The sequence below is a fragment of the Oncorhynchus mykiss genome, chromosome 22, assembly GCF_057628025.1.
Source record: "Oncorhynchus mykiss isolate SJ-2025 chromosome 22, ASM5762802v1, whole genome shotgun sequence".
In the NCBI taxonomy this organism is placed as follows: domain Eukaryota; kingdom Metazoa; phylum Chordata; class Actinopteri; order Salmoniformes; family Salmonidae; genus Oncorhynchus; species Oncorhynchus mykiss.
In genome coordinates, this window is record NC_143043.1 from 7,518,922 (window position 1) to 7,545,016 (window position 26,095).

The 26,095-nt window shown below is 43.0% G+C and overlaps 1 protein-coding gene across 11 annotated transcripts in view; it reads right to left on the bottom strand.

Moving 5' to 3' along the window:
* Nucleotides 1-26,095, bottom strand: part of pcbp3 (poly(rC) binding protein 3) — a 175,814-nt gene that overhangs the window by 32,457 nt on the left and 117,262 nt on the right. For 4 of the 11 annotated variants that reach the window (XR_016490475.1, XR_016490472.1, XM_036958556.2 and 1 more), the window contains 8 exons: nt 24,983-25,006; nt 24,855-24,887; nt 24,638-24,754; nt 23,983-24,114; nt 23,431-23,559; nt 15,299-15,373; nt 11,514-11,555; nt 7,014-7,092 (listed from right to left, as the gene is read on the bottom strand). Coding sequence is in view for 4 of the 11 variants with exons in the window: in XM_036958556.2 (XP_036814451.1) it covers nt 7,014-7,092; nt 11,514-11,555; nt 15,299-15,373; nt 23,431-23,559; nt 23,983-24,114; nt 24,638-24,754; nt 24,855-24,887; nt 24,983-25,006 (631 nt within the window). In the remaining 7 variants the exon portion in view is untranslated. The remainder of the gene's footprint in view (nt 1-7,013; nt 7,093-11,513; nt 11,556-15,298; nt 15,374-23,430; nt 23,560-23,982; nt 24,115-24,637; nt 24,755-24,854; nt 24,888-24,982; nt 25,007-26,095) is intronic. The other 7 variants (XR_016490477.1, XR_016490478.1, XR_016490473.1 and 4 more) reach the window with 2 other exon arrangements.

Consider the following 26,095-nt stretch of genomic DNA (forward strand, 5'->3'; position numbering starts at 1 on the left):
TTTCTGTTTCAGAAATGCAGCATAGCAAAACCACAGCTCCAATCATACATTTTCTGGAAATATGCAAACGTAGGCCAATCTTTGCGGAAAGTTATTTATTTAACAAAAAATGTAAGTTGCACACCCTCAATACCCCTGCCTGCCCTTTCTGTTATTATGGACAATGAGATGAGTGCTGATTGGGTCGTCAGTGGCAGTCTCTTGGTAATCCAGACCCAACGTGAGGGTAGAGTGTTGGTCTGTGTCCACTCCAAACTGTCAATGCATAAATCTAAATTGTGTCGATATTGCAAGAAAATATTGTTACTATACTTACTTCATTCATGATGAGAAAATTGTCTGGAACTAGCTAGCTAAAAAAAGGGAAGTCAATTGTATTATTTGTTAGCTAGACTACCAGTTAGCTTTTACATCCCTATTATTTTTGTATATATAGAAAATAAAGTAGCTGCGTAAAGCGCAAGATTGTGAAAACAGAGGGAAAATGACACTTTTAAATATTTCTCTGTTATACTTAAGAGCCAAAACAAAACAAAACAAATGTCTATGGAAAACATGCAGGAAATCTAAAATGTGCAGAAGTTCAATTTGCTGGCTAAACACAGAACACACAAATCGTATTGACTGCCCACCCTCGAAAGATCAAGTTGTCCTTGCCGCAGACATGTTGAATTTCAAGGGGGAACTTCTGCAATATCAGATTCCAGTGAAGGAGCCGGTTATTTGTGGAACTAGTCCTTTGCAGGAAAACGAGAGAGGTTATGATCGGTATAGACCACTAGAGGGGTAGCTAGACGGGTAGAGGTTGACACATACAGTGACTTCAAGAATGATTCATACCCCTTGATTTATTCCACATTTTGTTGTGTTACAGACAGAATTCAAAAAGGATGACATTTGTTTTCTTAACCATCTACATACAATACCACATAATGAAAAAGTGAAAACATGTTTTTGTAACGGTTTGCAAATGTATTGAAAACGAGAAGTGTACACAGCCCTGAGCCAATACATGTTATAATCACCTTTGTCAGCAATTACAGCTCTGAATATTTCTGGGTAAGTCTCTAAGAGCTGTGCACATCTGGATTATACAATATTTACACATTGTTCTTTACAAAATTATTCAAGCTCTGTCAAGTTGGTTGTTGATCATTGCTAGACAACCATTTTCAAGTCTTGCCATAGATTTTCAATCCGATTTAAGTCAAAACTGTAACTAGGCCACACAGGAACATTCAATGTCGCCGTGGTAAGCAAATCTGGTCTATATTTGGGGTTGTGGTTTAGGTCATTGTTCTGCTGAAAGTGAATTCATCTCCCCGTGTCTGGTGGAAAGCAGACTGAACCAGGTTTTCCTCTAGGGTTTTGCATGTGCTTAGCTCCATTCCCTTTCTTTTTTATCCTGAAAAACTCCCCAGACCTTAACGATTACAAGTATACCCATAACATGGTGCAGCCACTTGTATGCTGGAAAATATGGAGACTGTTACTCAGCAATGTGTTGTATTGGATTTACCCCCAAACATAAAACGTATTCAGGACAAAAAGTAAATTGCTTTGCCACATTTTCTGCAGTATTACTTTAATTCCTTGCCAACATTTTGGAATGTTTTTTATTATGTACAGGCTGCCTGCTCTTCACTGTCAATTAGGTTAGTATTGTGGAGTAACTACAATGTTGATGATCCATTCTCATTTTTCTCATATCACAGCCATTAAACTCTGTAACTGTTTTCTTGTTCTCCGGCAACTGAATTAGGAAGGATGCCCGTATCTTTGTAGTGCCTGGGTTTATTGATACACCATCCAAAGTGTAATTAAACACTATTTTTACACACAGTGAGTGAGTCAGTCAACTTACTATGTTATTATTCACATTTTTACACCTGAACCTATTTAGGTTTGCCATAACAAAGTGTTTGAATACTTATTGACTAAAGACATTTCAGCTTTTCATTTTTTATTAATTTGTAAGAATTGAGGCTGTAACCAACACAATGTGGAAACATTCAATGGGTGTGACTACTTTCTAAGGCACTGAAATCAAATCAAATGTTATTTGTGCCGAATATAACAGGTGTAGACCTTACTGTGAAATGCTTACTTACAAGCCCTTAACCAACAATGCAGTAAAAAGTACCACAAGAATTTACATAACAATAACGAGGCTAAATACAGGGGATACCGGTACCGAGTCAATGTGGGGGGTACAGTTTAGTCAAGCTCATTTGTAAAGTAACTATGCATAGATAATAAACAGAGAGTAGCAGCAGAGTAAAAACAAAGGGATAGTCCTGGTGACCATTTGATTAGTTGTTCAGCAATCTTATGGCTTGGGGGTAGATGCTGTTAAGAAGCCTTTTGGTCCTAGACTTGGTGCTCTGGTACCGCTTGCTGTGCAGTAGCAGAGACAACAGTCTATGACTTGGGTGATTGGAGTCTTTGCAAATTTTTTGGCCCTTCCTCTGACACCTCCTAGTATTTAGGTCCTGGATGGTAGGAAGCTTGGCCTCAGTGATGTACTACCCTCTGTAGCACCTTACGGTCAGATGCCGAGCAGTTGCCATACCAGGTGAAGCAACAACCTGGGCAAAGTTCGGTGCAATTCCTGGCGAGAAGACCGGTCTGACTTTTCCTTGGCCCTTCCCGAGATACACTGTTGTGCGATGTGCATACACATTCAAACGTGGCATTCCTTAAACTGAACAGAAGACAAAGGTAAGAAAACAAAAACAGATAGCTCTTCGGCGCCCTCAGATAGAGGGGCAATATCCCTTCAGCAGATCAAACTTGCTAACGTACTTGGCAGCACCAACACAGTCTACACAATTGTTGACCCTGGGCAAAGGGTATGAGTCTGGCTTAGTAATGGTATTGTGTTTACGAAAAATCTGGGGAAAAAATGCAGAGACCCACCCGGCTGAGGTACTATTATACAGGGCTAATTCCACAGACTGTTGCCATGTTGTGCAATGCGGTGTGCAAGCATGAACTACATCTTGCTGCAGAGTTTCTCTCTCTTTTCAGGATTCACTTGATAGACGTGCTGTTTATTTGGGGCAGAGTCCCCAACGTCAATGTCATGCTCTAAATTTGTCTGAGTCAGCACATCTGAGAATAAACCTTGATATTCTAAAAGTAGTGCAGCAATGTCGCCTTTATCCCCTGTAGATAAGTGTACCAAAAATCCATTATCGTTTTGCAGGATCACTGAGTTACTCAACCATACCACAGGCACAGGGCGAATCTGGCTTTCCTCATGCTCTCGATGAATAAGCAGGACCAACACAGTCCACCAGAACCCTGTCGGAAAGGTTTGTCTAAAGCATGTATAGGCTGAAAAGATGCAACCGGAACAGTTTGATTGGGTTAACCCGTCAGCTGGCAAACGCGACAGGATGAGTACAGTAAGCTACAACATAATTTTTCAGACCAGGCCATAAGAAGTTATGCGTCCCTCAGTATCTCTTGTTGGACTGTAACTCCGTCAGTTGTCTTGCCCAGAAGTGGCATGAGACTGACATTTCCTCATCAGAACATCATCTCTGTCAAAGTACCCCACAAACTTAATCAAATTCCTCTTCTGGACGTATTGTACCAGAAAGAGGGGAGAGAGAAGCATCTTTCTCTGTTTGGAAATCAGCTGCTTCCTAGACATCGAAGTGTCAACTGTAGGGACCCTCTCTTCTTTCAGATGTCCTGCTAACTCGCTCACCTTTGGGACTTTTCAAACTCTGGAGGGATTACCGAAGTCAGGACCACACCTAAATATCACAAACAGGACAAACATGGTGGGATCGGTGACATCCTCCTCAACAATAGACTTCCTTTCAGCAATCTTCTTAGTCACGGCACATGTAACAGCACATGCTGGGAAGACTGTAGGGTATTTATTTGATAATCCGTCAGGTTCCTCTACTCTGGGCACCTTACAAACGACAGGATTTGGCACAACCTTCCCACCAGCCAAATCGTTGCCCAAAATTAATGAGGCCCCCTTCACATGTAGACTAGCTTCACTCCAACGACCACAGGACCAGAAACAAGATCAGACTTGAGTTTCACTGCATGAATGGTTCACTACATGGATGGACTGCATGAAAATACCATGCAGCCCACCTCCATGCCTTGAACTAACACATTGTAACCAGTTTCAAAAGTTTCAAAGGCAAAACACCCTCCACAATGAAGGACTCGGCTGACCCAGTGTCCCGCAGTATCTTTAAAGACTGCTTAACAGTATCACCACTCTACAGAGACACAAACCCATCTGAAACAAAGGGTTCATTCAAGTCTGACCAAAACGCTTGTTTAGGAGATAAACCAGTCCCAACCAGAAACTTAATGGGCTGGAGGGCTCCCACAAGAAGAAACTGCTTTTTCTCTATCTCATTTTCTGTTTTAACTTAGGACAGTGTGGCCTTTCTCATGGCAGCAATGACAAATTGGTGGATACAAGGAACCAGTTTTTTGCCCACCCCTGTCTTTGGGCACTGGAGAAAAAGACTGAAGCTTTGTAGTGAGTGGTGACTTCTCTGGATATTTCTTTGTGTAGGGATAGGTACTTAGTGCCTTGCTTGTGAAAGTAGTTTTACGTCAACACAAATTTATTGTAATGATTTTCGTTGGCGGAAGGAGAGGAGGACCGAAGTGCAGCGTGGTACGTATCCATACTACTTTTAATTAAGGATGAATAGACGAACAAAAACAACAAAACGATAAACGAACAGTTCTGAAGATGCGACAAACACTAACCAAGAAAATATTCACCCACAACTCAAAATGGGAAAACAGGCTACCTAAATATGGCTTCAATCAGAGACAACGATAGACGGGCGGCAGGGTAGCCTAGTGGTTAGAGCGTTGGACTAGGAACCCGAAGGTTGCGAGTTCAAACCCCCGAGCTGACAAGGTACAAATCTGTCGTTCTGCCCCTGAACAGGCAGTTAACCCACTGTTCCCAGGCTGTCATTGAAAATAAGAATTTGTTCTTAACTGACTTGCCTGGTAAAATAAAGGTAAAATAAAATAAATAAAAAGACAGCTGCCTTGCTTTTTTTCCAGAATTCCCAGTTGTTTTGAAAGCACCATAAATCCAGAGAATGTCACACTTTGATGACAGGCCCTAACAGTTTGTGGGCACCGCTATAGTGCAATTAATGTATGTTTTAGTGTTGTGTTGTGTAGTGCCTTTGCTGGCATGCATCCCACTTATTTTTTGTTGCCCCACCAAGATTTATATGGTAAAATCGGCCCTGAACGTGTTAAGGAACTAGGTACACAAGCTAAAATGGAGAGAAAAACCAAAGCCTGTAACAATGTGTGTGGCCAAAGAGTTGTATTTTCATGTCCTTTTACCATAGCACTGATTCCAATCTAAGTGCCAATGCCGTTTATCAAACTTCAGGTGTTTACAATTGTTAGATGACATGAAAATAGAGCTCTTTGGCCACGCACACAAGTGGTGGGTTTGGCGTCGAAATAAGGATGCATAAGCAGAAAATAACCCCATACCTACTGTAAAATATGGTGCTCTACCTTTGATGTTAAGGGGCTATTTTGCTTTCACTTGTCCTTGGACCCGTGTTAAGGTGAATGGCATCATGAACTTTACCCAGTACCAGGACATTTTAGCCCAAAACCTGGTTGCCTCTGCCAGGAGGCTGAAACTTGGCAGCAAGTGGATTTACCAGGGAGACAATAACCCCAAGCACACATAATCCACAAATAAATGGTTAAATGACAACAAATTCAACATTTTCCAAAGGTCAGTCCCCTGAACTTGAACACCACTGAAAACCATTGAAAACCTGTGGTTTGAAATGAAGAGGGCAGTCCATAAGCGCAGGTGAAGGATATCAAGGATCGGGAAGGATTCTGTATGGAGGAATGGTCCCAATGTGTTCTCCAATCTCTTAAAACATTTTAGAAAAAGGCTCAGTGCCATTATCCTCGCAAGGTGAGGTATTGAAAAGTATTGAAAACTGGGGTGGCAATAATTTTGACCACTTTTTCGAGAAAAAAGATATCACTTGTTAATTAAACAAAACCTCTTTCTCTGAGTAATTGTAACAGTATAAAATACCATAATTTCCCAATTTTTTTAGCATACAAATATTCTTTATTTTTACAGTCTTTTTTGCTCATCTTTATCAAGGGTGTAATTCAATCAATTGCAATAATAATTACAATCATTTTGGACCCCACTGTACAGTCATGTACAGTTAGTCAGGTGTTTGTGAAAGAGAGTACGAGGTTATTTAGGCCTATTGTTTGGTGCATTGCCTGCTCTGAAAGAAAAGTACAAAATAGTGATTTCACCGTCAAATAAAGTGCAACCGTCTTGCTTTTTTCAAATTCGAAGAACATTGACAGCTGGATGTTTTTGATGGTGTTCCTCCTCGTGATTCTCAGGATCTGTTTTGAAAGGCATTTAGGAATCAGGAACTCTGAAATGTAGGGTCAATAAGACCCTTTGAAAGGCCTGAAAAGCTGGTTGTTGTTTTAATCAATCAATCATGTCCTGAATAAAATGGTAATCGTCAAGTCCTTGTAGATGACACTGGTGGAAAGAGGACTCAAACGGCGCCATCTTTATTCATGAGACCTTGGTTGTGTCTTTTACAAATACCTGAGTTTTACATTATATGAGGACAATCATTTTAGTACTAAAGTCCAAGCCATATAATGCAGATGCAGGAGACTGGAGTTGTCCTCTGTCCATGTGTCTGTCCTTTTTATATTAACTGGGAACTAACTAAATCTCAAAAGAGACCATAGCTGGGATGTAGCAAATAGTTGTTGCCAGATGGTATTTCAAAATAGAGTCCTCATGCATGACAAAATGTCAACCAAATGAAGGCAGGGCCAAACAAAAAGCCAAGCTTAGGAGAAAAGCAACCTCCAGAGACATAGGGAAAGAGAGGAAAGAGAGAAAAAGAAGAAAGAGATGACAGTGTCTACAGATACAAAGAGAAGGAAGTGTTGAGAGAGGGTTTGTGGGTACGTACCAGGGAAAGCAGGGGTGGTCTGTCCGAGGGGGGTAAAGGGGGTTTGCTGCATAGCCAACTGGTGGAGCTTGGTCAACTGCTGAGGGGGGTAGGAGCGACAGTAGAACTAAGAGGTTATTGTAAGGTCACACCGACAAGAAATCAAGAACTTAAAACTAGAACAGTGAGGAGAAACAGTGAGGAGAGGAGGCATGACACATGGTGGTGGGAGATGAGAGAGCAAAAGAGAGACACAGAGAGAGAGAGAGATAGAGAGAGAGAGAGAGAGAGAGAGAGAGAGAGAGAGAGAGAGAGAGAGAGAGAGAGAGAGAGAGAGAGAGAGAGAGAGAGAACTTGAAGGACTTAGCCCAATGTGGTTGAGATGGGGTGTTATATTTGCTGCTGTATCCAGTTTGTAATAGCAGATGGATTGCATAATCAACAGAGATGCAGCTTTTTCACAGGAAAGATCAACACAGACAACTTCTTGCATTATAATATTTTCCATTGATAATGAAGACATCAACTAACTTCTTAACATTCTAATTTAATGTATTTATCTGTGATGCAATGTATGTGTGAACACTTCAATCTGGTTGGTTTTCTGGTTAAGTAATTTTTGCAACAGTTATCAAAACATCTGACTCACATCCGAAATTGTCTGATTAAATAAATATACCCCTAATACATGGTTGAAGTCTCCATTGTTGTTGTACCTAGAGTTGGAGTCTAAGGGTTAACATACAGTAAATACTGCAATTGCAATCACAAACCTTGTGAGCTAGACTTAAGTTTATGCAATTAGACAAGCTAAGGAAAGAATGTTTCAATGTTTTATTTAAGATTAGCCATGACCGGTTTGGGGCTTAAATTTAGAACACAGAACAACGTGTTTTGACATGCATTGGCCATTAAATCTATGTGAGATCCTAGTTTGTCATTTATTGTTGTTGCATCTGAAACTTCAAAACATTGAACAACTCCTTGATTCAAAACTGTATTCCGGTAACTTTGGGGAAAATCGATGGTGCGTAACACTGATGGAACAATATGCTCATCTTACAACGTGGATGACACATTAGTCCGAAATTCACAAATCCTGTATTTATTCTTTACAATTAATAATCTAGTAACATACAGTATAACTCAAGATTGACCACTCAAACCATTTCTTACAGTAAACCAGAGATAGGCAACCTTGCCAAGACCAACAAGACAACCTTCATGGGCCTGGCTGTCAGTCCAACAACACTTGGCCCATATAAAACTTTGCAATTGACAATTTTCCCTCACTGTCTATCATTGCCATCAATAATGAGTGAGGATGGATGCTTGGGAATCCCTCACCCTTTAAAGAGTAGCTTAAAGAGGGTGGGGAGGATGTCAAGGCCCTATTTGAGTGATTGTAATGTCAACCAATGGTTCCCCTGACATCAATCATGCCTTCTCCGAATTAAAGGATCTGACACGCGGTAGCTCTCGAGATGCTCTCGAGACAGAGACAGATGAAGTTCAATTATTAATGGACCCTATGTAGAATATGATTTATCCTCCAAAAAAGATATAACAAATATTACAATAAATAATAGGGTTAAACTCAAATATACTGATTAATAAAAAAAACATTCTTTATTGATTTTCAATAAAAGTGGTATTATATTTCTTAATAACATTCGAAATAGAAAATAATTGCTGGAGAAAAGTCACATATGCAGCTTTCAAAAATACACGTGAATGTCTGCTCAATCCCAATTTATAACCAACTGATTGCAGCATTACCACATAAACGGAGGAGCCAAGTAGAAGAAGGGAGAAGTTAGGGAACTTGTTTGTTGTCTGCCATATATTAAAGATACAAATTGACTGAAAATAATTGGCATAAATAGAAAAAACAGTTTCATTTGAGGACAAAAATGTTGACAGCTGCGCCATACAGGTTGCAAAATAAATGGGAAGAGATTTTCGATGGTTTATGAACTGATACAAAAAACACTTGATTCAACACAAGTTTGTCCATTTAAATTACTATACAAAATTCTTGCCACCAACATAATGGTATATACAATTTCAAGAAAATGTGAACCCTTTCGAAAAAAATGGATATTTTCATAAATTGGTCATAAAATTTTATCTGAACTTCATCTAGGTTGCAGCAATAGACAAAACACATGCTGCTTAAACTAATAACACACAAACCATACATTCTCATGTCTTTATTGCACACCGTGTCAACATTCACAGTGCAGTCTGGAAAAAGTATAACTCCCTTGGAGTTAGTAACTGGTTGACCCTCCTTTGGCAGCAATAACCTCAACCAAACGTTTTCTGTAGTTGCAGATCAGACCTGCACAGGTCAGGAGGATTTTTGGACCATTCTTAAGTTTAGCAATATTCTTGGGATGTCTGGTGTGAATTGCTTTCTTGAGGTCATGCCACAGCATCTCGATCGGGTTGAGGTCAGGACTGACTGGGCCACTATTTTCTTTTGTCGAAGCCATTCTGTTGTTGGTTTACTTCTGTGTTTAGGGTCGTTGTCCTGTTGCATAACCCAACTTCGGTTGAGCTTCAATTGGCGGACAGACATCATCCTGCAAAATGTCTTGATAAACTTTTTTTCTGTCAATGATAGCAAGCTGTCCAGGCCCTGAGGCAGCAAAGCAGCCCCAAACCATGATGCTCCCTCCACCATACTATACAGTTGGGATGAGGTTTTGAGGTTGGTGTGCTGTGCCTTTTTTTCTCCACACATAGTGTTGTGTGTTCCTTCCAAACAACTGAACTGTAGTTTCATCTGTCCACAGAATATTTTGCCAGTAGCACTGTGGAACATCCAGGTGCACTTTTGCGAACTTCAGACGTGCAGCAAAGTTTTTTTGGACAGTAGTGGATTCTTCCGTGGTGTCCTCCCATGAACACCATTCTTATTTAGTGTTTTACGTATCGTAGACTCGCCAACTGAGATGTTAGTATGTTCCAGAGATTTATGTAAGTCTTTAGCTGACACTCTTGCAGGGCTCTTGCAGTCATTTTTGCAGGACAGCCACTCCTGAGGAGAGTAGCAACAGTGCTGAACTTTCTCCATTTATAGACAGTTTGTCTTACCGTGGACTGATGAACATTAAGGCTTTTAGAGATATTTTTGTAACCCTTTCCAGCTTTATGCAAGTGACCAATTTTTTATCTTAGGTCTTCTGAGATCTCTTTTGTTCGAAGCATTGTTCACATCAGGCAATGCTTCTTGTGAATAGCAAACTCAAATTTTGTGAGTGTTTTTCATAGGGCAAGGCAGCTCTAACCAACATCTCCAATCTCGTCTCATTGATTGAACTCCAGGTTAGCTGACTCCTGACTCCAATTAGCTTTTGGGGTTCACATACTTTTTCCAACATACACTGTGAATTTTTAAACAATGTATTCAATATAGACAATAATTTGTGTGTTATTAGTTTAAGCACAGTATGTTTGTCTATTGTTGTGACTTTAATGAAGATCAGCTCAAATTTGATGACCAATTTATGGGTAAATCCAGGTCCAATTCCAAAGTTCACATACTTTTTCTTGCCACTGTATATGGGGCATACAACAATCTCTGCTCTGTAGATTTTGCTGCGAAGAGACAGAATCTCTAGATAATTTATTCTGGTATTGCCCTTATGTATGTTTCTGGTCAGGAATGGTAAAAAAAAAAAATCACAACATTCACTTAAAATGAACCTTACAAATAACAATGTTGGGCGATTTGGAAAGCCATAGTCAGTCAATAAATAATTTTATAATACTTGTAAGAAAGGTTTTCATCTTTAGCTCACAATCTGTGTATACCATGGAATTAGAAAGGTTTAAAATGTATGTAAAACATCCCAGCACAATTGAAAAATATATGGCTCATGGAAACCAAACAAGGGTGGTCTATGGTGATAGGTGGAATGGGCAGAGAGTGGCTGAGGGGTGGGATTAAAGAGCTTATGTTCAGTAATATATTATTGTCATGTGATTGCTGTATATAAAAGTACCATGTATGTAATATGAATATGTAAAATGTATGTAAATGTAGCATAAAAGTTGTATAAAAAAACAAAAGATGTGTGTCCTCCGTGGATGGGTTCATTTTTTAAAAACACACGAAAAAACATTGGAGACTTTGTATGGCCTTGTCGAATTTAGGAGGTGTCCACACCCAGACAACCAGTTCTATAATGTTCTACTTAGTCATAAGTACTGCAACAGAGCACGACATTAGTCAAAAGCAATTTCCTGGATGTGGAGACTGTTGGATATTTGCGATATTTGGGTATTTGCGATTCTAAATCTGAAAAAAATCACTCTGAACCAAAAACTTGTTTCTTAAGTGCCTCATTTTAAAATTTTAACAGGCCAAGACCTGAGATTGGAGGTTTCGGAAGGCTTACACTGAGAACGATGTTGTATTAATATGACTGGTTAATATTCATAGGTGTAAGTCTAAGAAATGTGCAGACTTTTAACAGTAATAAGATGTGACAGCAGAGACTTGGAACTCACATCTGGGTGTGGGATGGCATATTGTCCCTGAATTGTGTAGGCCTGTATGGAGGAAGAAGAAACACAAAAATGGAATATTATCATCTATCTTCACAGGGAATAGGGTTTATACATGTAATCTCAGAGACTACTCTGAAGTTCAATCATTATCTGAGACTTAAGTACTGTCTCATTCAATTGCCTAAATAGTCTTTGTTTCCCTCGAAGGCATTTTATACTAGACAATGTTGCATAAATGTCATCCACCAAGTTTATATAAAATATGAACACTGAACAATTTCAAACCACTGTGAATAAACTAACATGACTTTCGAAAAACTTGCCTTATATGATATCCCTTTAATAGGTGATAGTCAACCACATGTTTGTACTTTGATGCCTTGACTATATCTACTATTCATTACATGTAATATCTTTGAATAATTTACAGTAGTGGTAGTGGTTGAGTAGTTGTATTAGTAGCAGTAGCAGTAATCAAACATGTTAAAGTTAGAATCAGCGAAAAGACGTTGCTACGAGCAGCACCTCAGATATAGAGATGAGCAAAATGTAAGACTTCGCTTTCACACAGTCACACACAGTATCTGCACATGGGCACAGTTAAGCTTCATGCTATCCACAGTGTGGTAGCCAGGGCACCAAAACAGAGGAGGAGTTGAGCCTCTCGCGTCCATGCTTTTAGTTGTTGCGGAAAATGACTCACTATGCTGTTTACTTTCTGCATCTAGACTATATGTACAAAAGTATGTGGACACCACTTCAAATGATTGGATTTGGCTATTTCAGCCACACCCGTTGCTGACAGGTGTATAACATTGATCACACAGCCATGCAATCTCCATAGACAAACAGTGTCAGTAGAATGGCCTTACTGAAGAGCTCAGTGACTTTCAACGTGGCACCGTCATAGGATACCACCATTCCAACAAGTCAGTCCGTCAAATTTCTGCCCTGCTCGAGCTGCTCTGGTCAACTGTAAGTGCTGTTATTGTGAAGTGAAAACATTTAGGAGCCACACACAAGCCTAAGCCTAAGTACACCATGCACAATGCCAATCGTCGGCTGGAATGGTGTAAAAGCTCGCTGCCATTGGACTCTGGAGCAGTGGAAACGTGTTCTCTGAAGTGATGAATCACCCATCTGGCAGTCCAACGGACAAATCTGAATTTGGTGGATGCTAGGAGAACGCTACCTGTTCCAATGCATAGTGCCAACTGTAAAGTTTGGTGTAATGGTCTGGGGATAATTTCCATGGTTTGGGCTAGGCCCCTTAGTTCCAATGAAAGGAAATCTTAACTCTACAGCATACTGTCATGGCCAAAATGTTCGAGAATGACACAATATTAACTTTCACAAAGTCTGCTGCCTCAGTTTGTATGATGTAAATTTGCATATACTCCAGAATGTTATGAATTAATTGCAAAGTCCCTATTTGCCATGCAAATGAACTCAATCCCCCCGAAACATTTCCACTGCATTTCAGCCCTGCCACTAAAGGACCAGTTGACATCATGTCAGTGATTCTCTCGTTAACACAGGTGTAAGTGTTGACGAGGACAAGGCTGGAGATCACTCTGTCATGCTGATCGAGAACCAATAACAGACTGGAAGCTTCAAAAGGAGGGTGGTGCTTGGAATCATTGTTCTTCCTCTGTCAATCATGGCTACCTGCAAGGAAACACGTGCTGTCATCATTGCTTTGCACAAAAAGGGCTTCACAGGCAAGGATATTGCTGCCAGTAAGAATGCACCTAAATCAACCATTTATCGGATCATCAAGAACTTCAAGGAGAGCGGTTCAATTGTTGTGAAGAAGGCTTCAGTGCGCCCAAGAAAGTCCAGCAAACACCAGGACCGTCTCCTAATGTTGATTTAGCTGTGGGATCGGGGCGGGTGGACAAGCAAAAACCCACAAATTCTGACAAACTCCAAGCATTGATTATGCAAGAATGGGCTGCCATCAGTGGCATTCTCAAAACTTTTGGCCATGATTGTACAATGACATTCTAGACAATTGTTATTGTATGCCCAACATCAGTGCACGACCTCACTAATGCTCTTGTGGTTGAACGGAAGCAAATTCCCGCAGCAATGTTCCAACATCTAGTGGAAAACCTTCCCAGAAGAGTGGGGGCTGTTATAGCAGCAAAGGGGGGACCAACTCCATATTAATGCCCATGACTTTGGAATGAGATATTCACCGAGCAGGTGTCCACATACTTTGGTCATGTAGTGTTTGCAAGTTGCTACATTGTATTGACTTCAGCTTGGACACTTTTTCTGTACTTTGTTCTTGGTACTTGAATGAGGAAATCAACATTGGTAGACCCAAATTGTCCACATACTTTTGGCCATGTAGTTTATCTACCTCAATTACCCAGTACCCCTGGACATCGACTTGGTACTGGTACCCCGTGTATATAGCCAAGTTATCGTTGCTCATTGTGTATTTCTTCCTTGTTATTACTTTTGAATTGTTTCCATTTTTATATTATAAAGTAGTAATAATTTCACTGTTTTGATTTTGAACTTGGTAATCTATAGGAAGCGTAACATGGTCACTCCTGTTCTTCGAATTATTGATGCCACATGACCTGCTACAGTTTGTGCATATATATTGTTGTGTTGGATTACCCTGTTTCTGACTCCCTATATATATATATATTCACGAAAAGTGCACAAAAAATGTAGTTCTGATCTACTACTTAAATGCTTGAAGGACTTACTAAACAAATAGTTAGTAGCTGGCAGCTTAGTTGCACAGAATATGTCAATGATTCATTTTAGCTCTGTCCAAGCAACTTTGGTCAAGGCTATTATAGCAGCAAAGGGGAGACCAACTCCATTTTAATGCCCATAATTTTGGAATGAGATGTTCTTCGAGCAGGAGTCCACATACTTTTGGCCATGTAGTGTACGTCATATCGCTGAGTCTACCTTTAAAAAGATGTTTACAAGTCATCAGGAATGTTAAAAGGATATTATATATTTTTGAAAGAGGAGGTGTGCACTGTACAATTAGAGCTTGCATGCAAGTAATTAGTTAGGAGTGTTTTGAAACACAATCTGAACTTAAATTTTCTCTTTCGATGGTTAACCCACAAAGGTGTTAAAAGTCCAATAGCCATGCTGTTCATTTCGGTCCTGACATCCTAAAGGACCCCTCATCGTGTTAATAGTCCAATAGCCATGCTGTCCAATAGACATGCTGTTCATTTCGGTCTTGACATCCTAAGGGGCCCCTCATTTTGAAGGTTTTTGTTCCAACCCCCCCATCCCAACACCCCTTTATCATTTTAATGTTACTGTCAAGAGGTGGACTTGAAATTAATAGAACAGAATTAAGTGAAAGTCGGAACAAAAACCTCTGTGAACAGGGGTCCTATAAAGCATCACCGTTACAAACTATAATGGCCCTCTATTGAGTAGTAACCTGCAACAAGGTCCGTCACTATATCCCTCCCTCCCTCTTGGCCTAGCTGTACCCTGCCTTACATTTAGGTTGCGAAAAAGTTCACAGCCGCAGGCCGTGATAGTCTATACGTCATATAGACATCCACAACTAGATAGGAGCCTATCAAACAAGGCTTGTTAGAATGTAATATAAGGAGCCACACTGACTCTTGTGGCTGCTCTGAACTTTGTACATTGGGCTTTACAAGAAGGGGGGCGGAATGCGAGTGAGTGTGAAGGTGAGAAAACCTGAGTGCACTAACAGGCCGTGGTTGATGCTGGAATAAAAGGCTGATGTTGGTTGCGGTTGCCACCAGCAGCTCGGCTCTTACCTGGCCACCTGAAAAAATGACGGGGGTGGAGGCGGGCTTTGGGCGGTAGGGAATGGTGGCACCTTTCGGTGGGGACTAGGAGAAGAGGAAGAGGGAAGACACAGAGAGAGCGTTAGACCAGGACTGAGTGTGTGGCCGTGGGTTTGACAAAAGAGACGAGGGAGACAAAGATTACATCAGATTACATGTCACCTAAGTCATGCATTATAGAGGGAATAGGATGCTGTTTCAGACAGATGTGTTTTCCCAGCCCAGTGTTTCTGTGAGGAGTTTGTCTGTAGCATTCTATTCGCCAAATCTTGAAAAAAAAGATTGAAAGACGGCTGGGTGTTTCAATAATGTAAAGTATAGGGGCAGCTGCAGCTGAATGTGTTAACAGCAAAAAACACATTGAATCTGATCTTTTGAGTTTTGTCTTATTCCACATTTTCGTATGTAGTTCTTAATCCTGATACAATTCCGATGTTCCATTAGCGACCTCAGATCAGATGGGTTTTTTTTGCACGTGACCTGCCGTTACCACAACAACCCCCCAAAACATTAAAGGAACACTGACAGGAAATGAGCATTGCATCTGTGTGATATTTGGCAACATCAGTGTGAATGTGCAAATCTGATATGGGTCACATAAAACTGAGTGTGGAAAGTCAGAAAAAGTATTGGATATGAAAAAATATTGGGCTCTTAGAATGCATGTATAAACACAGCCTTAGAGAGCTGCTTGAGTAAGACACATGATATATTAATGTGGCAGTACACATACACTTTGGGTGATGATTAACTCCATCAGATTGTATCACTAGCCTTCGCAAGACAAAAGCTACATGTCAGTTTAACTGGTTATCAGACAAGAATAATCTGTACATTAGTAAATAGACTATCAACCAGCAGTGCTTGACTTGGGCAGGAGCTCACCGGAGTTGAATACTGGTACCTCAAATTTTCTACTGCTTGAACTCCTGTTTATAGAATATACTCCTGCTGTCATGTATTGTCATGTTGTGTCTTGTTTCTGTCCTTTCCCTTCACCCTGTCTCCCTCTGCTGGTCGTTATTAGGTTACCTTTTCTCCCCCTCTTTCCCCCAGCTGTTCCTTGTCTCCTCCTAACTACCTCGTCACCCCTTTTCCCACCTGTTCCCTTTTTCCCTCTGATTAGTCCTCTATATCTCTCTCTGTTTTTGTTCCTGTCTTTGTCGGATTCTTGTTTGTGTTTTTCATGCCTGAACCAGACTATCGTCATGTTTGCTGCAACCTTGTCCTGTCCTGTCGGAATCTGCCGGTCCATCTGAGCCTACCTATGTTTTGTTATTAAAGAAGTTCTGTTTACGTTAATTCGCTTTTGGGTCCTCATTCACGCACCGTAACAGAAGAATCCGACCAAGAATGGACCCAGCGACTTCGGATCCTCTCCACTCAGCCGTCGAGATCCAGGGAGCGATGCTAGGCAGACACGAGCAGGAATTGTCTGCTGCTCGACATGCCGTTGAGACCCTGGCCACCCAAGTCTCCAACCTCACAGAACAGGTTCACCATCTCCGCCTCGATCCACCGGCCACTTCCAGGGCTTTCGAATCTCCGGAGCCCAGAATCAATAACCCGCCGTGTTACTCTGGGGAGCCCACTGAATGCCGCTCGTTCCTCACCCAGTGTGATATTGTGTTTTCTCTCCAGCCCAACACTTACTCCAGGAGCACTGCTCGTGTCGCCTACGTCATATCTCTCCTTACTGGACGGGCTCGTGAGTGGGGCACGGCAATCTGGGAGGCAAGGGCTGAGTGTACTAACCAGTATCAGGACTTTAAGGAGGAGATGATACGGGTTTTTGATCGATCTGTTTTTGGGGAGGAGGCTTCCAGGGCCCTGTCTTCCCTATGTCAAGGTAATCGATCCATAACAGACTACTCTATTGAGTTTCGCACTCTTGCTGCCTCCAGTGGCTGGAACGAGCCGGCTTTGCTCGCTCGTTTTCTGGAGGGTCTCCGCGCAGAGGTAAAGGATGAGATTCTCTCCCGGGAGGTTCCTTCCAGCGTGGATTCCTTGATTGAACTCGCTATTCGCATTGAGCGACGGGTTGATCTTCGTCACCGAGCTCGTGGAAAGGAGCTCGCGTTCTCCGTTGCCCCCCTCTCCGCATCACTACCATCTTCCTCTGCCGGCTCGGGTGCTGAGCCTATGCAGCTGGGAGGTATCCGCATCTCGACTAAGGAGAGGGAACGGAGAATCACCAACCGCCTCTGTCTCTATTGCGGTTCTGCTGGTCATTTTGTCACTTCATGTCCAGTAAAAGCCAGAGCTCATCAGTAAGCGGAGGGCTACTGGTGAGCGCTACTACTCCTGTCTCTCCTTCAAGATCCTGCACTACCTTGTCGGTCCATCTACGCTGGACCGGTTCGTCAGCTTCCTGCAGTGCCTTAATAGACTCTGGGGCGGAGGGCTGTTTTATGGACGAGACCTGGGCTCGGGAACATGACATTCCTCTCAGACAGTTAAGGGAGTCCACGGCCTTGTTTGCCCTGGATGGTAGTCCTCTCCCCAGGATTCAGCGTGAGACGCTACCTTTAACCCTCACTGTTTCTGGTAATCATAGCGAAACCATTTCTTTTTTAATTTTTCGTTCACCTTTTACACCTGTTGTTTTGGGCCATCCCTGGCTAGTTTGTCATAATCCTTCCATTAATTGGTCTAGTAATTCTATCCTCTCCTGGAACGTCTCTTGTCATGTGAAATGTTTAATGTCTGCTATCCCTCCTGTTTCCTCTGTCTCTTCTTCACAGGAGGAGCCTGGTGATTTGACAGGGGTGCCGGAGGAATATCACGATCTGCGCACGGTGTTCAGTCGGTCCAGGGCCACCTCTCTTCCCCCACACCGGTCGTATGATTGTAGTATTGATCTCCTTCCGGGAACCACTCCCCCCCGGGGTAGACTATACTCTCTGTCGGCTCCCGAACGTAAGGCTCTCGAAGATTATTTGTCTGTAGCTCTTGCCGCCGGTACCATAGTCCCCTCCTCCTCTCCCGCCGGAGCGGGGTTTTTTTTTGTTAAGAAGAAGGACGGGTCCCTGCGCCCCTGCATAGATTATCGAGGGCTGAATGACATAACAGTGAAGAATCGTTATCCGCTTCCTCTTATGTCTTCAGCCTTCGAGATCCTGCAGGGAGCCAGGTTTTTCACTAAGTTGGACCTTCGTAACGCTTACCATCTCGTGCGCATCAGGGAGGGGGACGAGTGGAAGACGGCGTTTAACACTCCGTTAGGGCACTTTGAATACCGGGTTCTTCCTTTCGGCCTCGCTAACGCTCCAGCTGTCTTTCAGGCATTAGTCAATGATGTCCTGAGAGACATGCTGAACATCTTTGTTTTCGTTTACCTTGACGATATCCTGATTTTTTCACCGTCACTCCAGATTCATGTTCAGCACGTTCGACGTGTCCTCCAGCGCCTTTTAGAGAATTGTCTTTTTGTGAAGGCTGAGAAGTGCTCTTTTCATGCCTCCTCCGTCACATTTCTCGGTTCTGTTATTTCCGCTGAAGGCATTAAGATGGATCCCGCTAAGGTCCAAGCTGTCATTGATTGGCCCGCCCCTAAGTCACGCGTCGAGCTGCAGCGCTTTCTCGGCTTCGCGAACTTCTATCGTCGTTTCATCCGTAATTTTGGTCAGGTGGCAGCTCCTCTCACAGCCCTTACTTCTGTCAAGACGTGCTTTAAGTGGTCCGTTTCCGCCCAGGGAGCTTTTGATCTCCTCAAGAATCGTTTTACATCCGCACCTATCCTTGTTACACCTGACGTCACTAGACAGTTCGTTGTCGAGGTTGACGCGTCAGAGGTGGGCGTGGGAGCCATTCTTTCTCAGCGCTCCCTCTCTGACGACAAGGTCCACCCTTGCGCGTATTTTTCTCATCGCCTGTCGCCGTCGGAACGTAACTATGATGTGGGAAACCGCGAACTGCTCGCCATCCGCTTAGCCCTAGGCGAATGGCGACAGTGGTTGGAGGGGGCGACCGTTCCTTTTGTCGTTTGGACTGACCATAGGAACCTTGAGTACATCCGTTCTGCCAAACGACTTAATGCGCGTCAGGCGCGCTGGGCGCTGTTTTTCGCTCGTTTCGAGTTCGTGATTTCTTATCGTCCGGGCTCTAAGAACACCAAGCCTGATGCTTTATCTCGTCTCTTCAGTTCTTCAGTAGCCTCCACTGACCCCGAGGGGATTCTCCCTGAGGGGCGTGTTGTCGGGTTGACTGTCTGGGGAATTGAGAGGCAGGTAAAGCAAGCACTCACTCAAACTCTGTCGCCGCGCGCTTGTCCTAGGAACCTTCTTTTCGTTCCCGTTCCTACTCGTCTGGCCGTTCTTCAGTGGGCTCACTCTGCCAAGTTAGCCGGCCATCCTGGCGTTCGGGGTACGCTTGCTTCCATTCGCCAGCGTTTTTGGTGGCCCACCCGGGAGCATGACACGCGTCGCTTCGTGGCTGCTTGTTCGGTCTGCGCGCAGACTAAGTCCGGTAACTCCCCTCCTGCCGGCCGTCTCAGGCCGCTTCCCATTCCCTCTCGACCGTGGTCTCACATCGCCTTAGATTTTGTCACCGGACTGCCTTCGTCAGCGGGGAAGACTGTTATTCTTACGGTTGTCGACAGGTTCTCTAAGGCGGCTCATTTTATTCCCCTTGCTAAGCTTCCTTCTGCTAAAGAGACGGCACAAATCATCATCGAGAATGTTTTCAGAATTCATGGCCTTCCGTCAGACGTCGTTTCGGACAGAGGTCCGCAATTCACGTCTCAATTTTGAAGGGAGTTTTGCCGTTTGATTGGGGCTTCCGTCAGTCTCTCTTCCGGCTTTCACCCCCAGTCTAACGGTCAAGCAGAACGGGCCAATCAGACTATTGGTCGCATCTTACGCAGTCTTTCTTTTCGCAACCCTGCGTCTTGGTCAGAACAGCTCCCCTGGGCAGAATACGCCCACAACTCGCTTCCTTCGTCTGCGACCGGGCTATCTCCTTTTCAGAGTAGCCTCGGGTACCAGCCTCCGCTCAGGCTTTTGTCCAACGTTGCGAGCGCACCTGGAAGAGGGTCAGGTCTGCACTTTGCCGTTATAGGGCGCAGACTGTGAGAGCTGCTAATAAGCGTAGAACTAAGAGTCCTAGATATTGTCGCGGTCAGAGAGTTTGGCTCTCCACTCAGAACCTTCCCCTTAAGACCGCTTCTCGCAAGTTTACCCCGCGGTTCATTGGTCCGTTCCGTATTTCTCGGATCATTAATCCTGTCGCAGTGCGACTTCTTCTTCCGCGATATCTTCGTCGCGTCCACCCGGTCTTCCATGTCTCCTGTGTCAAGCCCGTTCTTCGCGCCCCCGCTCGTCTTCCCCCCCCCCCCATCCTTGTCGAGGGCACACCCATCTACAGGGTCCGTAGGATTTTGGACATGCGTCCTCGGGGCCGTGGTCATCAGTACCTAGTAGATTGGGAGGGGTACGGTCCTGAGGAGAGGAGTTGGGTTCCCTCTCGGGACGTGCTGGACCGTGCGCTGATCGATGATTTCCTCCGTTGCCGCCAGGTTTCCTCCTCGAGTGCGCCAGGAGGCGCTCGGTGAGTGGGGGGGTACTGTCATGTATTGTCATGTTGTGTCTTGTTTCTGTCCTTTCCCTTCACCCTGTCTCCCTCTGCTGGTCGTTATTAGGTTACCTTTTCTCCCCCTCTTTCCCCCAGCTGTTCCTTGTCTCCTCCTAACTACCTCGTCACCCCTTTTCCCACCTGTTCCCTTTTTCCCTCTGATTAGTCCTCTATATCTCTCTCTGTTTTTGTTCCTGTCTTTGTCGGATTCTTGTTTGTGTTTTTCATGCCTGAACCAGACTATCGTCATGTTTGCTGCAACCTTGTCCTGTCCTGTCGGAATCTGCCGGTCCATCTGAGCCTACCTATGTTTTGTTATTAAAGAAGTTCTGTTTACGTTAATTCGCTTTTGGGTCCTCATTCACGCACCGTAACACCTGCACCTAAATATAAAATATAAACAATATAATCGGCACCCAAAATGAGTAACGGAACCTATTTCAGTCCAACCAGGAACAAGAAATAGTTGACTTCGATGGGGAAAATTGGGGCAATAATAACTACATTGCTCAAAAAAATAAAGGTAACACTAAAATAACACATCCTAGATCTGAATGAATGAAATATTCTTATTAAATACTTTTTTCTTTACATAGTTGAATGTGCTGACAACAAAAACACAAAAATGATCAACGGAAATCAAATTTATCAACCCATGGAGGTCTGGATTTGGAGTCACACTCAAAATTAAAGTGGAAAACCACACTACAGGCTGATGTCCTTAAAACAAGTCAAAATGAGGCTCAGTAGTGTGTGTGGCCTCCACGTGCCTGTATGACCTCCCTACAACGCCTGGGCATGCTCCTGATGAGGTGGCGGATGGTCTCCTGAGGGATCTCCTCCCAGACCTGGACTAAAGCATCCGCCAACTCCTGGACAGTCTGTGGTGCAACGTGGCGTTGGTGGATGGAGCGAGACATGATGTCCCAGTCCCAGTCCAGTCCATAGCATCAATGCCTTCCTCTTGCAGGAACTGCAGACACTCTCCAGCCACATGAGGTCTAGCGTTGTCTTGCATTAGGAGGAACCGCACCAGCATATGGTCTCACAAGGGGTCTGAGGATCTCATCACATGGAGGGCTGTGCGGCCCCCCCAAATAAATGCCACCCCACACCATGACTTACCCACCGCCAAACCGGTCATGCTGGAGGATGTTGCAGGCAGCAGAACGTTCTCCACGGCGTCTCCAGACTATGTCACGTCTGTCACATGTGCTCAGTGTGAACCTGCTTTCATCTGTGAAGAGCACAGGGCACCAGTGGCGAATTTGCCAATCTTGGTCTTCTCTGGCAAATGCCAAATGTCCTGCACGGTGTTGGTCTGTAAGCACAACCCCCACCTGTGGACATCGGAACACCCTCATGAAGTCTGTTTCTGACCGTTTGAGCAGACACATGCACATTTGTGGCCTGCTGGAGGTCATTTTGCAGGGCTCTGGCAGTGCTCCTCCTGCTCCTCCTTGCACAAAGGCGGAGGTAGCGGTCCTGCTGCTGGGTTGTTGCCCTCCTACGATCTCCTCCACGTCCCCTGATATACTGGCCTGTCTCCTGGTAGCGCCTCCATGCTCTGGACACTACGCTGACAGACACAGCAAACCTTCTTGCCACAGCTCGCATTGATGTCCCATCCTGGATGAGCTGCACTACCTGAGCCACTTGTGTGGGTTGTAGACTCCGTCTCATGCTACCACTAGAGTGAAAGCACCGCCAGCATTCAAAAGTGACCAAAACATCAGCCAGGAAGCATAGGAATTGAGAAGTGCAGAACCATCACCTGCAGAACCACTCCTTTATTGGGGGTGTCTTGCTAATTACCTATAATTTCCACCTGTTGTCAATTCCATTTGCACAACAGCATGTGGAATTTATTGTCAATCAGTGTTTCTTCCTAAGTGGACAGTTTTATTTCACAGAAGTGTGATTGACTTGGAGTTACATTGTGTTGTTTAAGTGTTCCCTTTATTTTTTGAGCAGTGTAATTTAGTGATTCGATCAGAAGCTGTGTCTACACCACATTTCTGAGTTAAAGGCAAAATAACACTCTTCCCATGTTGTGAGATATTTGAACTAAGGTTTTATTTCTAAATGTGATGTTAATTTAAAATGATTGAATTGATTTTTTGAGTTCTCTCTGTTAGAGCACACAAGTTGGTTTTGTCTAACCCCTGAAACTTCTGGACCTACAAAGTTTTTACTGGGGAATTATTATATTATGTTCAGTCCATTATGTCAGACATTTTTTACCATCACAGCAAGAGTATTTATTTATTTATTTATTTTTATTTTACCTTTATTTAACCAGGTAGGCAAGTTGAGAACAAGTTCTCATTTACAATTGCGACCTGGCCAAGATAAAGCAAAGCAGTTCGACAGATACAACAGTATCTTGGAAGGGGCTAGGGATAGAGACCATTCAGAGTGCCAGCAGTAGCATGGCTCTCTCTGTATCTTTGTTCTGGCTATGTGGGTTTTGGTGGCTAGATTCCCATTGTATTGCACTGAAAATGTCCTCTCCCTCCAACATACTTTACCTCAAGCATGACCACACAGATTTGTTTGACACACTGGATTATGGCTTCAGGGGTCCCAGAGATTGTCACGGCACGCTCTGTGGAGTTAGGCAGCATGTCCCCTGCCACCTGAACCTGTGCCCCTGTGGACTGGGGAGAGATAGACATGGCACAGTGAGACATAGTTCCAGTGCAATTCAATTCACTTACTGTAAATTGGCCTTATTTATCTTGCATCTTGAGCTCCTGAGTAAAGACAATCAACATGTATAGATCACATTGATATTGGAAATAACAACATAAGGTCACACTCACAAAGACACAGAGCCATTGACAACTCAAGTAATACGGTGAGGGTCATTGCCTAGTATGATACGTTTGTTGGGTTTATTTAGTATAGGCAACAGTCATAAGACAGAAATTAAGTATAGTAAATTGAGGAGTGAGCAAGTGCACACTTCTGGTAGAAGGGTAAAGAATCGGAATGCAAACAATCTTGGCATCATCTTGATTCCATGATTCATGTCTGATGTTCATGGTATAGCCTGCTACTGTACCTGTACTGTAACGTACCTCTCTCATCTCCTTTATCTTGGAACCTCCCTTCCCAATGAGAGATCCACACTGGCTGGCTGGCACCACCAGACGCAGAGTGACAGGGGGCTTGCTGGTTGCTGGACTGTTGCTCATGGAATTGATTATATCCTGGAATGGGATATAATCTGGTCAAGCATAAGAAACAGTTGCCTGTGTAAGACATATTTTACTTTGATGTTTACTACACCTTCTTTCCATGGCCATTTATGTTTCTCCCTTTTGTTGGCAAATCGGTTTTGTTGGACCACGGTTAAAGAAAGTAAAGGAGGTTATTCTTCATAATTATATATATTTTTTTGCCTAAATGTGAAATGCTTTTATTAAATTGGCATACCCACAGGGATTAAACATATAAAAACCTGGCAAACTTTTTGGCTTCACATACTGGCTTCACAAACAAATTGTTTCATGTTTTTATTAATCCCTGTTACTATGCCAAACTAATTAAGACATTTTATATTTTCACAAGGTTGAAGAGTGCCTTGAATTCGTCTGAATATGAAGACAAAATCAACAACCCTCCCAAGGAAAGCACCATCTGAAGCTATTTTCTATTTGTCCTCACCCAAGCAGTGGTAGCACTCCTGCCTCTGTGTAAAGAAGTTACTTAGGACAAGAGAAATTATGATACCTCCTCAAATTTATAGGCAATCATGGCAAAGGCCTTAAAGATGGCGTCGGTTGGGCCGGTGATGGTGACGATCCGCTCGGGGCAGTTGCCCTCAGAGATGTTGATTCTTGCTCCGCTCTGTGAATAATAACAGACGTCATTATGAGCAGCCCTTGGATTAATTCTAACTCTCATGATAAAAGTGTATAATGGAAGAAAAGAGGGATTGACAACGCACCTCCTCGCGCATTTTCTTCACTGTTTCCCCTTTCTGGTATAAAAACATTAAATGTTTACAGTAATCTCAAGTAATTATTATTGGGATTGTGTTATGTACAAGTGCGTGATAAACGAAGTCTTGCATACCTTGCCAATAATACTTCCAACCTCCTAAAACAAATAAGGGAACATAAACATAAAACAGTAGTTGTAATTAACGTTTTAGGGTAATCTCAATGCTAACAATAATTATTGATACTGCTTCGGTAACACTTCATATTAAGGTCCATTAATAAATAATTTATAAATATTTTGTGTTACTTAACATTTATTTATAATTAGTCAATTATTTATCTAATAAGGTATTTGATCATAGTATGTTCACAATTTGTAAAGGATTTATAATGAACTACGAATGTACTTAACCAGCTACAGTTGAAGTCGGAAGTTTACATACACTTAGGTTAGACTCATTAAAACTCGTTTTTCAATCACTCCACAAATTTCTTGTTAACAAACTATAGTTTTGGCAAGTCGGTTAGGACATCTACTTTGTGCATGACACAAGTAAGTTTTCCAACAATTGTTTACAGACAGATTATTTCACGTATAATTCTGTTTATCACAATTTCAGTGGGTAAGAAATGTACATACACAAAGTTGACTGTGCCTTTAAACAGCTTGGAAAATTCCAGAAAATTATGTCATGGCTTCAGAAGCTTATGATAGGCAAATTGACATAATTGGATGTGTACCTGTGGATGTATTCCAAGGCCTACCTTCAAAATCAGTGCCTCTGCTTGACATCATGGGGAAATCAAAATAAATCAACCAAGACATCAGAAAAAAAATTGTAGCCCTCCACAAGTCTGGTTCATCCTTGGGAGCAATTTCCAAACGCCTGAAGGTACCACGTTCATCTGTACAAACAATAGTACGCAAGTATAAACACCATGGGACCATGCACCTGTCGTACCGCTCAGCAAGGAGACGCATTCTGTCTCCTAGAAATGAACGTACTTTGGTGTGAAAAGTGCAAATCACTCCCAAACAACAGGAAAAGACCCTGTGAGATGCTGGATGAAACAGGTACAAGTATCTATATCCACAGTAAAACGAGTCCTATATAACCTGAAGGCCACTCAGCAAGGAAGAAGCCATTGCTCCAAAACCGCCATAAAAAAGCCAGACTACGGTTTGCAACTGCACATGTGGACAAAGATCGTACTTTTTCGAGAAATATCCTCTGGTCTGAGGAAA